Source organism: Sinocyclocheilus anshuiensis, unplaced genomic scaffold (assembly GCF_001515605.1).
Source record: "Sinocyclocheilus anshuiensis isolate Anshui unplaced genomic scaffold, SAMN03320099.WGS_v1.1 scaffold515, whole genome shotgun sequence".
Classification (NCBI taxonomy): Eukaryota; Metazoa; Chordata; class Actinopteri; order Cypriniformes; family Cyprinidae; genus Sinocyclocheilus; species Sinocyclocheilus anshuiensis.
In genome coordinates, this window is record NW_015548243.1 from 296,714 (window position 1) to 311,215 (window position 14,502).

The following is a 14,502-nucleotide window of genomic DNA, read 5'->3' on the forward strand; positions in this document are numbered from 1 at the left end:
TCACATACAGCATATCGCGATTAATCGTTTGACAGCACTAATATATATATATATATATATATATATATATAATTTTTCCTGATGAGCCTTTGAATCTCTTTCTCAGTTTCTCCCTCTTCACAAAACTTCAAATCTGATTTCATGGATTCTTTAAACAGCATCATGAAAACACCGTTAAACCGCCCTGTGGGGAAAACACCTGACCATCAGCCAGTTCAGAAGAAAAATAGGATGTAAAACACCGGTTAATGACGTGGAATACCCTCAGGCCTGCCGAATGAATTAGGAAAAGGAGGAAATCTTTTTGTAATCCAGAAAAAGCACAATTCCCAGGAGCGAGACATTCCTAATGCGTGACAGAGATGAAGTTGTTCTATGGCCGCAAATGCCATCGCAGCTCTGTTTTCCCAAGCAGTTTTAGTGCAGTTTGCTAAAGCATGCATCACCCAGCACCTTAGCAACCAACCAGCACACCCTAGCAACCGCATGTCAAAACATGCAACACTTTAGCATTGCGCCTGTGAATTTTGCACGGACAAACACCGCTTTCTTGTGAAAATAAATGCATTTATTGACTTTCTAGTTAATAAGTGCATGCTCTTAATAATACAGTACATCATTGTTACTTGTACTGATTGCTTAACTCTTGAACACACACACACACACACACAAACACACACACACACACACACAGAGACCTATAGCTTTCTTGCTCTTCCTCTCCAGACAAAACAATGGCAGTGTTGTAAAATAGGTCATCTGCACAGGTCGGTGACAGAGAAACAGACACTCCCAAGGTAAAAGAGGACAGATAAAAATAACCACGCCAGCAAAACAGCCTGTTCTATAAAGACCAGAGTGTGTTTGGAACAGAATACAAGTGTACTGAAAACTGCATTATGCACAGTATGCACTATAATCAGATTGAATGCTATTTGTGTAGATAGGAGTATATTTCAGTCCTAACATATGTGGAACTATGCATTATGTAATGATAAACATTTCAAACAGCAGCTACATTGTTGTCACATGATGTCGGTGAGTAGTAGCATATAATTATCTCGAATATAACAAAAAAAAATCCTATTTTGCCTTTTTGATCATTACATTTTGGCAGTTTTAACCAATTCAGACACACTGGATGGAGACCATCTACATATCACACCTCATGACACACATACAAGGAATCAGACAAGACACGCATAACACAAAAAATACACACATGCTCATGAACACGTGCGGGTTCAACTGCAACAGCGCCTTCTTGAGGCTAAAATACACAAGTGCATGTGACTTTATATAGTGCAGGTGGAGATATGCTGCAAGCCAGATGTGTGTGCTTGAGCTACTGTTCAAAAGGGGTGATTTTTAAAAGAAATTATTACTTTTGTTCATCAAGAATACATTAAACTGATTAAAAGTGACAGTAAAGATATTTAGTACGCTACAAAAGGTTCTATTTCAAAGAAATGCTGTTCTTTTGAACTTTCTATTCATCTGTGAATCCTGAAAAATAAAATGTATCAGTTTTCACAAAAACATTCAGCAGCACAAGTGTTTTCAACATTGATAATAATCAGGAATGTTTCTTGAGCAGCAAATCTGCATATTAGAATGATTTCTGAAGATCATGTGACACTGAAGACTGGAGTAATGATGCTGAAAATACAGTCTGATCACAAGAATAAACTACATTTTACAATATATTCACACAGAAAACAGTTAAATTAAATTGTAATAATATTTCACAATATTACTGATTTTACTGTATATATATGATGAAAAAAAATACCAACCACAAATTTCTGAACTGTGTTTTTAATGTTTTTTAAGTTTGCTTGATTATGTGTGTATATGTGTGTTTTGTAAGTCAGACTGTGTGTGTGTGTGTGTGTGTGTGAGTGAGTGAGTGTGTGTGTGTTTTATTGTGTAATAGATTGTAAGGGAACTACATGCATATGTCAGTGTGTGAGGAATGTCACTTGTCTACATCCTGAGAGCTTTGAGGATGGATGAGCCAAAATGAAGCTGAAGTTTTCAGTGCTGACATCATTTAAACAATCACACCATCTGCGTCACACAACACACACCCGTGAACTCTTTTCAAATCCTCTCAGACGAAACTGTCACAATACACCGATTACAATATCAGCTACACTGATTCACATTGCATTCTTTATGTTTCTCACATTGTAGAATAACAATAAATAAAAAAGTAGTTAAAAATATGAAATAACAACTTTAATCAGTTGTTAATCAACTTTAATCTAACTTATCATTATATGATCAGATGTACACCATGTCAGAGAGAATCTGTCAGTTTGAGTCTCCCTAAAGCATGCAGCCAAAGCATGTCTAAAGTGAGCCAACAAGCTATCATCGAGACATCTACTTTCAGACCAGGTTTGTGTGTGAGAGGTCAAAAGGTCAGTAAAGAGAGGTACCTGCATCCAGCGGTGAGCTCATCATGAAGCCAGCCGATGATAAAGAGTGTACAGCATCATGTGAGTCCTTTAACGGAGATATAAACACAAAACACACTGACTATAATCACTTAGAGATGCAAAATAAACTACAGAATCCAAACAGCTGATAATCCACAAGCGATCCACACCACTCCAGTCCATCAGTTAACATCTTGTACACTTCCTCCAGTGAAAAAGTCCATCTCCTCTTGTCTCTCACATCAAAATCCACCAAAATATTTGTTTAGAGCTGTTTTGAACTGTTTTGGCTTGTAAACGGTGCAGATATCTCTCCTGATACAGACAACTTTTTCAAAACACATTAATGATGGATTTGTTTCTTTTGTCTTCTCAAGACATTAATTGATGCCCTGGAGTGGTGCTTGTGGATTATTGTGATGTTTTTATCAGCTGTTTGGACTCTCATTCTGACGGCACCCATTCACTGCAGAGCATCCATTGCTGAGACACTGATGCAATGCTACATTTCTCCAAATCTGATGAAGAAACAAACTCATCTACATCTTGGACGGTCTGAGAGTGGGTTTCAGCAAATTTTTATTTTTGGATGAACTACTTTAAGACAAGACACTACAGGCAAAAACATCTTTGGGGCTATTTGGCTTTTTATAATATGCTGTTTCAGGCTAGTGGAAAGACTTCCAAAATACTCACTTCAATGTTTATTTTATTACACTATCTATTTGCAGCTGTAGATTTAATGATTTAATGTTATTTATTTAATGTTATATTTATTTAACGTTATTTATTAATGTTATTTAATGTTTAAATATCCATTTCAGCAGCATACATACACCAGATATATATCAGTTACATACACCAAAATTCAAAAGATTTTTACAGAGGGGTTTGTTCATATATCATTCATCTGATTTTATAAAACATTTTATTCCTAAAAAGATAGTGATTTTTTTTTTTTTTAATGGCTGTTGACAGTATTTTCTGATTTACAGAGTGATAGATTTACAGAGTGATAAAAGGAGATAAACAAAATCCCCTCTGTAAAAATCTTTGACTCTAATATGTCAACAAAATGAAACAAAAAATTTGTTTTAATGTTCAGATTTCTGTTCTGGAAATATGTGCATATTTAATTAGATTATGCATTATTTTCATACGTATACCTGCTGACATTTCAGAAAAAAATGCTATTCTTACTGATTTTTTTATATTTTTAGCAGTTACCTTTCATAATTGTTTTACCCTTTATATTTTACTAAAAAATACAGTTCAGAAATGCATGCATCATATGAATGTTATATGCACAGCAATGCAGTAAAATCAACTGAGATGCCCTGGAGAAACTGTGAGGCATCCTCTCTCTCTCTCTCTCTGTGTGTGTGTGTGTGTGTGTGTGTGTGTGTGTCTCTCTCTCTGTGTGTGTGTGTGTGTGTCTCTCTCTCTCTATCTATCTATCTATCTATCTATCTAGAGGATGCTAAAATGAGACATGCACTCACCTGAAGGAGTGTCTCTCTGTTCCTGCTCGTCTGTGGGATGCTGCGATAGAAAGGACGACGATCACACACTCATTCATAAAAACGCCCCGCGGATCTTCAGCGCGCGAGCTCGCGAGCACAGCAGCAGACGCGAGATCTAAAAATAGCGCGACAGAAGAGATGCAGCAGAATAACCCACACTGACTGTTCCTCACATCACTATACTGCCTTATATTACTCAAGACATGCTGACAGGGTAAAGAATATAACGCAATGACTATGACATGATCGTAGGCTATACATCATAACCACATAATAAAAGCATTCTGATACAGATAGAAATATAATTTAGCAAATTTTATTTGGCTTTATTGTAATTTCATTTAGCTAGACTATCAGCATCATCTAAAGTTAAATTGTTGGGAAAAATATATATAGATAGATATATATAGATAGATATATTTTTTTGACATTACATTTTTTAAACATGCATTTAAAAATAAATATTAATATTGAATTAGAATGTTAAAGAAATTATGACTTTTATAAATATTAACATGTTATCATAAAATATTGCTGTCAGGGAAAAAATGCTTTTTTTTTATTATACAGGAACATTATCATCATATTCATTCAAATGCAAAAACAATATACAAGGAAAGGAAAGGAAATAAGGTGGGTATAAAAATATAAAATACATATTTTGTACAGTTCACAAACCTAGTATCTAAAATTGTCAATGTACAATTTTACTTCAGTCAACAAAACCATAAAGAGTCTTATTAGAATGTTTGCATTTATGAATGCGAAATGTATTTGTCAATCATGACGTCAAAGCATGTATTTACATTTTACAATTCTAATGCATTCCGTTTTCGTTAAATAATTTAAAAAAAGTTATTAAACAAGTCTGTAGGCTCATATCCACAGAACAACAGCCTTTTATCAGTATCACTCTCATGTGCATTACCCTGCAGTTACGGTATTTTAATCTTCCTGATCTGTTTTTCTGGACACACTTATGGTCATAAACCTATATAAGGTCCAAAGTTTGTTTGGGATCATTCAGTGTGACGTCATGCGGAACATTTGGCCTGACGTCACCCGGTCTTTATCCTGTCATGGAGGAAATACAGTACATGCTACTTATTTCTGCCTTGGACTGATCAAATCAAGTCTTATGATGAATAAGCTCACCTGGATTTTGAAATGGACTGGAAATATGCAGTGTGACCCGACCGAGGCTTTGCGCACCTGGAAACAGGTAAATGCAATTTCACGATGCATTAGAATGAAAAATGTAAGCTTTTACATGTTATTGCAGTGATTACACTGTGTTTAAAACTGGCGACATGTTGTGGAATACTTTTGACCTTATGAGAAAAAAAAGGAAAGGAAAGAAAAAGAAATGCATTCATTCCAGCTGTGCGCCAGAGAGCACGTTCAGTGTTCCATTGTGTCACATGTTGAGAGTAGTGTACTGACTGAGAGTAAACTGTTGGATCCGCATAATGCGTTCAAATGACGCACGGTTTGTGAACTAATTTGATTGTGAAATATTTTTTCCAGAAGCCGAGGCACGTTACTATGTATAGATCGTCGATTCTAAACAGGGTCTGTGCTATTTAAATTTACCAAAGATCACTAAAGATAAAGGTTTGTCGTCACGCGCTGACCAATCACGGGTTACGCTACAGGTCAACTTTTTGACTAGTATGCCCACTCTACAGCAACAGCGTGCTAGGGAATAGAATACCATAGGGCTCGGCGGCTAATATTATAAATATAAGTCCATATGAAGCACTGTATTTAAAAAAATGTGCACTCATACATTCTCACATTATTTGATAATGAAGTTTAATTTAGGCAAATTTCACAATGTGTACTTTTATCAATCAATTATAGTCATAATAATCGCTAGCTTCGTGGGGCGATAGAATCCCGCGAACCAATCGGAGCCCGCGTTTCCCATCACGTGATCTTCCCTCAGAAGCGCACCGGAGTGTGCGCTCTAGTTTTTACGCTGAGACTCGTTGGCTTGTGGAGCTCGCGCTCATGGCGGCTGCAGGCAGGTCGCTCGCAGTCCTGAAGCGCTTCAGTTTCTGAACGTGAGAAGAACGGAAAACGTTAAAAATGTGGCGGGGATAAACTGAACGACCTCCGGTTTTGCATTTTAAATAATGTTTGCAGAGGTAAGTCACGATTTTCTTTAACTGCTTGGGCTGTGTGCTGCTTTCGCTGTATTTCCCGCTGCTGTTAGCCTAGCCGCGGGTTACCTGAACAGGTAAATAAACACACACACACACACACACACACACACACGCACGTTGAAGTATACACACGGTTACACACTTTAACGCACACACGAGTTGTGTGCAGGATTACACGTATTAATGCGATGAGATTAGATGTTTCTGAGCGCTGACAGTAAGTCTGCAGCTAGCTCGGCTAACATCAGCTGTCTGGGTTTATTTACATCATATATGTGTGCTTAACGTTACATGAGTAGTGTGTGTGTGACAGCTGTGTGTGGAGATGAGGGGCTTTTGTGTGTTTTCTGCGTGCTTCAGCTTGTTTCTATTGAGAATTGGTGGAAAATGACAGCTGCGTCGTGGCATGTGTGTGAAACTCTTGTTACTGTCATGTGTGTTTGTGTCATTCGAGCCTCTGATCGTGTATTTACACTAACATGTAACGTATGTTGAAGGAAAATGTCAGTTTTGTGTGTATGGGACAATTAAAGCGTTGTAATCCAGGTCACGAAGTTGTTTATATGGACATGCATGATAACAGACACTTGTTTTCTGTGTCTGTCACTACGTTGTTTCAGTATCTGATCATATGTTTTAGGGCTGTGCAATATATCGAAATTATCGAAAAATCGCAAATATCGCAATATGCATATCGCTACAGCTTGCAATATTTGGGGCCATGAACAAAAGACAAAGAGAAAATCACTCACTGTTTTTACCTAAATAACTTTTGTAGCTTAAATAAGAATCAGTGCATATTGAATTCATAGAGTAAATACTAAGCAGTGTTGTATTTTTCCTTTTTATTATTCAGTTCCTAAACTCATGTTAAAATGATTACACTAATGTTAAAATTACGTTTTTATGTAATGCTAGAGTAAAACACTTCCGTTCACTTTCAGAAGTTGTTGTAGGGGTGCTTTCTTGTTAGAATCAGAATCAGAATCAGCTTTATTCACCACTTAAGTGTGCGCGCAAACAAGGAATTTGTTGTGGTTTTACAGGAGCTCTTGATACATACATGCATACAAATAACCATATATATATATGACACAAGATAGTTATAGAAGTTCACAGAACTGACTCAGCAACAGCTGAGTAAAACTGTTTCATCTGAGCATGTGGCACTTTAAGCATTATCGTATCGTATCGCATATCGCATTTTTCTTCAATATCACACAGCCCTAATATGTTTATATTAAAAACTTAAACGTTTACAAAAGTAAAAACGCCTGTTTTAGCTGTATATTTTGTAGTTCAGATCATGAATGTGTTTGTATGATGAGAAACATGGATTTGTTTTTGTTGCACTTCTCTTATGTTATTTTAACCCGTCACGTTGTTTATTGTTTACTAAAATAAACTATATACAATTAAAAACAATTTTTGACAAAATGTAAAGAATGTAAGAAACTTCCAACAACTTTGTTGGGCAGAAGAATTTCTTTTTTTTTGTTTTTTTTTTGTCGAAGAAGCCAGAATTCTTTCCATTCCAGTTGGTCAAGATAAGCCTGGCATTATGAGACTAGTCTTGTGTGAATGTTATTTCAGTTTCTGATCATGTAATTTTACAGTGAAAAACTTGCTTGGGCTCTACGCAATGTTTAAACCTATGCAAACCTTGTGGTGTAGTTGGTTATGATGGCAAGATACCAGTCTGGTTGCATGACACTTACTTTCAGCCATTTCAGCCTCTAATTATAGTTTTACAGTAAACTTCTGTTTTGGCTGTAAGTGACATTTAAAGGAATAGTTCACCCAAAAAATGAAAATTTGCTGAAAATGTCCTCACCCTCAGGCCATCTGAGATGTAGATGAGTTTGTTTCTTCTTCAGATTTGGAGAAATATAGCATTGCATCACTAGCTCACCAGTGGATGCTCTGCAGTGAATGGGTGCCGTCAGAATGAGAGTCCAAACATCTGATAAAAACATCACAATAATCCACACCACTCCAGTCTATCAGTTCACATCTTGAGAAGCCAAAAGCTGCTTGTTTGTAAGAAACAAATCCATAAGCAAGACGTTTTTAATTTCAAACCATTGCTTCTGGCTAAAATATGAGTCCATAATAATGCTTCCTCCAGTGATAAAGTCCATCCCCTGTTGTCTCTCACATTAAAATCCACCAACATATTTGTTTAGAGCTGTTTTGGACTGATGGCACCCATTCACTGCAGAGGATCTATTGGCGAGCATGTGATTTAATGATACATTTCTCCAAATCTAAAGAAATAAGCTCATCTACATCTTGGATGACCTGAGGGTGTGGACATTTTCATTTTTGGTGAACTACTCCTTTAAGACCATGCAAATGCTGTTGTTCAGATCATAAGGTTTTTTTTTTCCAGTTGTCACATAGCATACGTGTGGATACCGTATCCTAGTATTTCAGCATCTGGTCCAGTAATCATGAACAGGAAAAGTCATAGAAATCAATTAGTGAGAAGTGTGGGAACCTGATGATTTTGTTAATGGGTGTTACCTTTTGTTTTAGCTGTAAGGCATTGTTGAAACTCGTGCAAATGTTGTAGTATAGTTATGATGACAGGCCTGATTAGAGTCTGTTATACTTGTTCTGTGTTGGGGTTATTTCAGGTTAATGATCTAAAGATAAAATAATCTACAGGTTATCCACTTGTTTTCTTATGAAGACAAGCCTGCCAGTTGGTTGCACGCCATATTTCATCACTGAAAATCATGCATTTGTCAAAAGTTTCAGTGCATTGAAATCTGTGTCTGTATTTCGTCACCTGATGACAGGTGGATGAGGCGAATCCTCTTTAGTCACATGACCCGCTGTAAAAGCATCCACACGTGTCTCTGCTGGCGTATCAGGTCTTGAGTGCACCTCGAAGTTAATGCATTACTGCAAATGTTTCACTGAACCAAAGCATTTCAGGCCAGCCTGCTGTGATTCATTTGACGTTATATTTGATTTTTTTTGCCGTAAATAAGAACATATAGATCTATAGCAATGTCGTGCACAACAGGGTCTTATCATGTTTGTTTCAGTTGTTTCCTCAGTGCTCCACTAATAAATATTAAGAAGTATGCATGCTTGCAGGGTACACTGCTGGTTTGTGTGTCAACAGAGGAATGCAAAACTGTAAATGGGCAGCGCTTGACTAAAGCCCCGTTCACACTGCCAGCGACTTTTTCACTGTATGTTGCTAGACTCCGTGCTGTGAAGACGCTTGTGGGCGTTCCTACTGCTGTAGCTCTAATGTTATTGGTAGACTGCACGTCTGGACATATCTGGACATATAAAATGCAATCACAAACTATATTGCCGGTAAAACTAAGATATCATTCTATTATGACTAGGAATTAGACTTAAAAGAAATAAAAGTACCATTCTGCTGTTGGAGAGTGTTGTTATATAAACTACAGAAGTGCTCGTGCATTAAATCATTAACCGGTGCTAAACTGCTCACTGCATCATGTAATTAACAACTCGAACCATCAATGTATGAATCGAACTCGCTTAGACAGCCAACGGTTTCTTTTCTACGCGTCATTTTTTATATCCATGTATGTGGTTACTGTAAAATCATATAAAACAGTGAAATCGCTCAGGAAATCTGTCCTATCTTGCCTGCACTCGAGACGGTGACGTGTGAGCGCCACTGACAGATTCTTCACTCCTATTGGTTGTCGCTCGCGAAATTCGCTGTTCATTTGCATAAAGTTAAACATTTCTTAACTTTTGTCGCTTGACTCGCATCGCTTGACATGCCCACATTCTGTCGCCAACGGTCACTGTCGCTCGTGTCGCTGGAAGTCGCCAGCTCTCCATTGAAAATGAATGGGAGCATGTCGCTTTGTCGCCGTGTGTCGCTGGCAGTGTGAACGGGGCTTAAGAGTCAGGCTTGTATCACCACACGAGTAGCTCAGTTCACTTGTGCACTGAATCTGTTCCAGCGTGCTCGATGTGCTCTCTGCATGTGCCTTGTTTATACCCATCAGATTTGCCAGATATATGCTCTAAATCTCATCTAGTGTTGTCAAAAGACCCGGTATTTCGGTACCAAGTCGGTACTAAAAAAATGAAAACGTTACGGTACCAGGTTTTCTTAAGTACCGGTGGTACCGAGTACCCGGTCAACCCAGTTCTTGATGCGCTATCCGAAAGCTATCCTCTTCCAGTGTTGCCAAGTCCGCAGTTTTCCCGCGGAATTGTACATTTAATTTTTGTTTAACGTTATTAATAAAAATGTTGTTATATTAGCATGTTTTTGTGTTTTGCTTTGGTACCGAAATTGGTACCGAGAACCGTGGATTTTCACTGGTATTGGTACCGAATACTGAAATGTTGGCACCGTGACAATGTTAATCTCATCATCCGCTCATTATCAAAGCTTTGGGAAGCTCCTGGTTATGGGGTGTTAATTAGCTGGTATTATTATCTAATACTGACAGGCTGTTATTTCACAGTTACACCATGTAACCTCTGAAATGAAGGAAGTGTTTTTTTTTTTTAATATATATTTACAAAGCCTTCAAGATATAGATGTTTCAATTTTTCACCAATATGAATTTTTATTTATTTCATCATATTTAATAATAAATTAACTTTTGTAGAACAAGGTGGAAGAGCACCAGTGTTATTTTAATATCAGTAATATTATAATATTATTGTTTTATGACTATATTATATTATAATTTTTTTAAGTTTCAGTATTATTGATTGTGGTAGGACCCTTGCTGTCTATGGAGGGTCAGAGAGCTCGCCGATTTCATCAAAAATATCTTAATTTGTGTTCCGAAGATGAACGGAGGTCTTATGGGTTTGGAACGACATGGGCGCGAGTAATTAATGACAGAATTTTCATTTTTGGGTGAACTATCCCTTTAAACTAAGAAAATGAGATGAGAAAATGTCAAAATTAGAAATTGTATATTTTATTTTATTTCAGTTAAATGTTCATTTATTTTAAGTAACAAAAATGTCTTTTGAGGGTTCATTTTGTTATAGTTAGATATATTTAGATATAAGACTTTTTTTTTGTTTCTGTCAGGCAAAAATCTAAATGCTAAAAAAAGAAGAGTAATAATACTCCATGAGCAAACACAACTTGTTTTCTTAGAGACTAAAAAGTGTTACATTTTTAAGAGCATTATTTTATTTCACTTTAAGAAAAAGTGTCAGTAAGTATAATGCAGCTATAATGTGGTCTATAGAGAGCTTGTACTCTTTTCTCTGTGAGTGCTAAAGCTTATATCTGGATTATATACACAGCGTTTGATCTCAGGACAGCGGCACTCGAGCCTTGGGTATTTACACCACTCTTAAAATAGACCTCGGTGACCAGCCTGAATTAATGGCGAAGCCTGATGAGTTTTGTGCAAGATCACACTTGAAACCTTCGGGAACTTTTTGGCACTTACAATTATCATTTAATGAGCTCTTCTCAGCGCAAATTCACCGTCTAACTTTATCAGGTCAGGCTGTGTATAAAGGCCTCGTCTCAGCTGAAGATATGCAGGCCGACAGCAGTAGTTCGCACTGCCATGCAGCGTTATGTTAATGAATTTTGCAGTTTAAGGAGGAGGAGCTTGTTTGCAGCAGGTGATTGAATGGCAGTCGGTAGATAATAATCTTAACCTGGCTAAAGTCTTCGCTGACCCGTCCTGTGAGGACGCAGCAGGACAGAATGAGATCATCGCTGTTAAGAGACCTATTAACTCTACAGCTTTACACCTTTCCATTGACAAATGGATGATTCATTGGTTTATCTATTAGATTGTATTAACATCCCCTCGTGTCTGTCCTCGAAAGCGCACAGCTCGTCTGTCTTCTTACTGGATGGAGATTGTCACCTTATGTGATGTGTTCTGATGTGAAAACATGGTAAAGGTAAAACAGCTGTTGGATTATTGTGTGTTTGACGACAAAGAGAGCAGCTTTTGTTTTCTAGTCCGCTGTGGGCCGTAATCTGCTTTTATCTTCTTTAGAGGTTAGTTTGGTGGTGATAAGGTCCGAAACATGTTTTTCAGAGCACACGAAAATCTTCCCACAGACAAGGACATTTTTCAATCAGTTAGATTGTATGTGCATTTGAGCAAATCTCTTTATCTAATAAACACGATGTACACACTGCTAATATAATATTAAGTTTATTAAGTTTATTAAGTATAATATTTACTTTTTTATGACTAAAGGAGACTGTTTGTTTCAAAACATCTTTTTCCTTCCCTAAATTTAGTTGAATTGATGTAGTGGCTAACTTTATCTTTGGATTTTGATAGGGATGCACCGATACCACTTTTTTCAGAACGAGTTCGATAACGATACTATCATTTTTGGTACTCGCCGATACCGATACCTGTATTTTCACAGCATTTGTACATTTTTTTTTGAATATTGGGTACAGAAACAAAATAATAGTAGTAATAATAATAATATAAATCATGTTAGTTGGCTTCATTTAGCAAACAGATATTACCTTCAGTTATTTCCACACTTAATTATACCTGTTAAAATGTATTGTATAAGCTTTTGTTACTTTCACTGTTCATTTTAATGGCGCATTAGAGCTGCTCCATTGCAGCAGCTCAATACTGTAATCACAAAACGTTTTCCTAAAATAATGCAGGGAACCACTCGTTATACATTATACGAGTGCACGCGTACTATTTTGGTGATGTCACGCGCAGTGTACACGGACCCTCGCGTACAAGTAAAAACTGAAGTATACTTTGGCCTTAAAGCAAGCTAAACATACGCGCACACGTTTGTATTGGTGCAGAATGAGAGAGACACTTACAGCCTAGCGCATTTCACCCAGTCTGCTAGTTTCACTTCTGCTTTAAACCGCGCTCTCGGACTCTCTCACTCTCTCTCTCTCTCGCTCTCCTTACCATCAAATAACTTTAGTAACTTGTGCATTGTTTTACTTACTTGCTTTTGACATATCCGACTGAACTACAAACTTTCCAGTGATGTCTGTGAGATATTCACTCGACAAGCTCGTGCATCTGTGCAGCCGCGCGCTCAATCCACTCAGCGCGCTCTGCTTATCAGCTCGGGCACATCTGCAATACAGGCGTAAATGAATATTGAATGTTTAACGTTATATTAATTACTTACATGTACTTCATAGACATCCTTAATCTCTAATAACTCCATTCTACTCTCTGTTGTTCTGTTTTCAGTGCTTCTTTTTCTGGACACATCTCTATTCACACGCTGTTTGGCATCTGCTTTTGGTATCGGAACATTTTTACGAGTACAGGAGCGCAGTATCGGTGCATCCCTAGTTTTTGATTAGGTGCCATGCAGGTGGTTTGCTTTCCCTCGTACTTGATAACATTTTGATGATGTTTACTCACACACAGTGAGACCAGATGCAAATCAGACAAGCTCATTGCTCTTTATCATTCTGAGGACTCATCTCTCAGTTCGTTCATCTCAGATATTTTGCATTTGTAGTGGAATTTGTATCATTTGGATTGTCATTTAATGACATTATTTTAAAGAAATACTGCAAAACGCGGTTTAATGGCTGGAAAATGTTCTCAATTCACCTGCCATTGGAAGGTGTGACAAATTATTTCGCCAACAAAAATAATTCCAAACAAAGCCACAGCACTGTTATACGTCTCTGAGCAACATGACGGTGTTACGTTTAGGGTTGGGTACCGAAACCCGTAACCGGTATGTACTAGAACCGAATCAGAACGCAAATTTCGGTGCCTCATTTCGGTGCCACTTAAATGCTTGAGCGATCGATTGAAATATTTGTTCTCCGAAACGGACATAAGTATCACCGTAACCACATGTGAAAAATAATTTCTCGACTGAGAAAATTCACGAACGCAAGTCGGAGAGCTCTAATAATACAAATCCAACACATCTTTGTAGTAACGCGTGTCCATGTTGTTTTCACATTCCGACTTAAAAGCACAACTCGGGAAATGAGAGCATCCGAGGAGCGCGTGAATGCAGTAATTACACTTGCTCTGATGGCAGCAGGTAGATACCGTTAGCTAGCTAAGCTAAACATTCTTACATTTAAATGCCTAAAGCTAGGGTGACCATATGTCCTCTTTTCCCCAGACATGTCCGGATTAGGCTATTTTCTTAATCTCGCTTCGCTGAATCTCTGACCATTGCCGCGTGCTCCCGCAACATGTGTTTCGCTCCCGCAATTTTCGTGTCCACTCCTTTAAACATGCTAATATTGTATATAATTTTGGCGCATCAGGGAGCTCACAGGATGCGGTGTATTTAAATATTTTTGAATGAACGTTTGCACTGTTTACTTTCACTTTCGATTTCGCGATCACACGCACTGTGTAAAGGGAGCACATCTTACAAGAT

The 14,502-nt window shown here is 37.5% G+C and overlaps 1 protein-coding gene across 1 annotated transcript in view; it reads left to right on the forward strand.

The window, feature by feature from the left end:
* The first annotated feature begins 5,962 nt into the window (after window positions 1-5,962).
* LOC107655094 (sorting nexin-13-like) overlaps window positions 5,963-14,502 on the forward strand; it is a 34,902-nt gene continuing 26,362 nt past the window's right edge. The window contains exon 1 of the mRNA XM_016442514.1: window positions 5,963-6,117. Coding sequence (XP_016298000.1) covers window positions 6,106-6,117 — 12 coding nt within the window. The 5' untranslated portion in view covers window positions 5,963-6,105. The remainder of the gene's footprint in view (window positions 6,118-14,502) is intronic.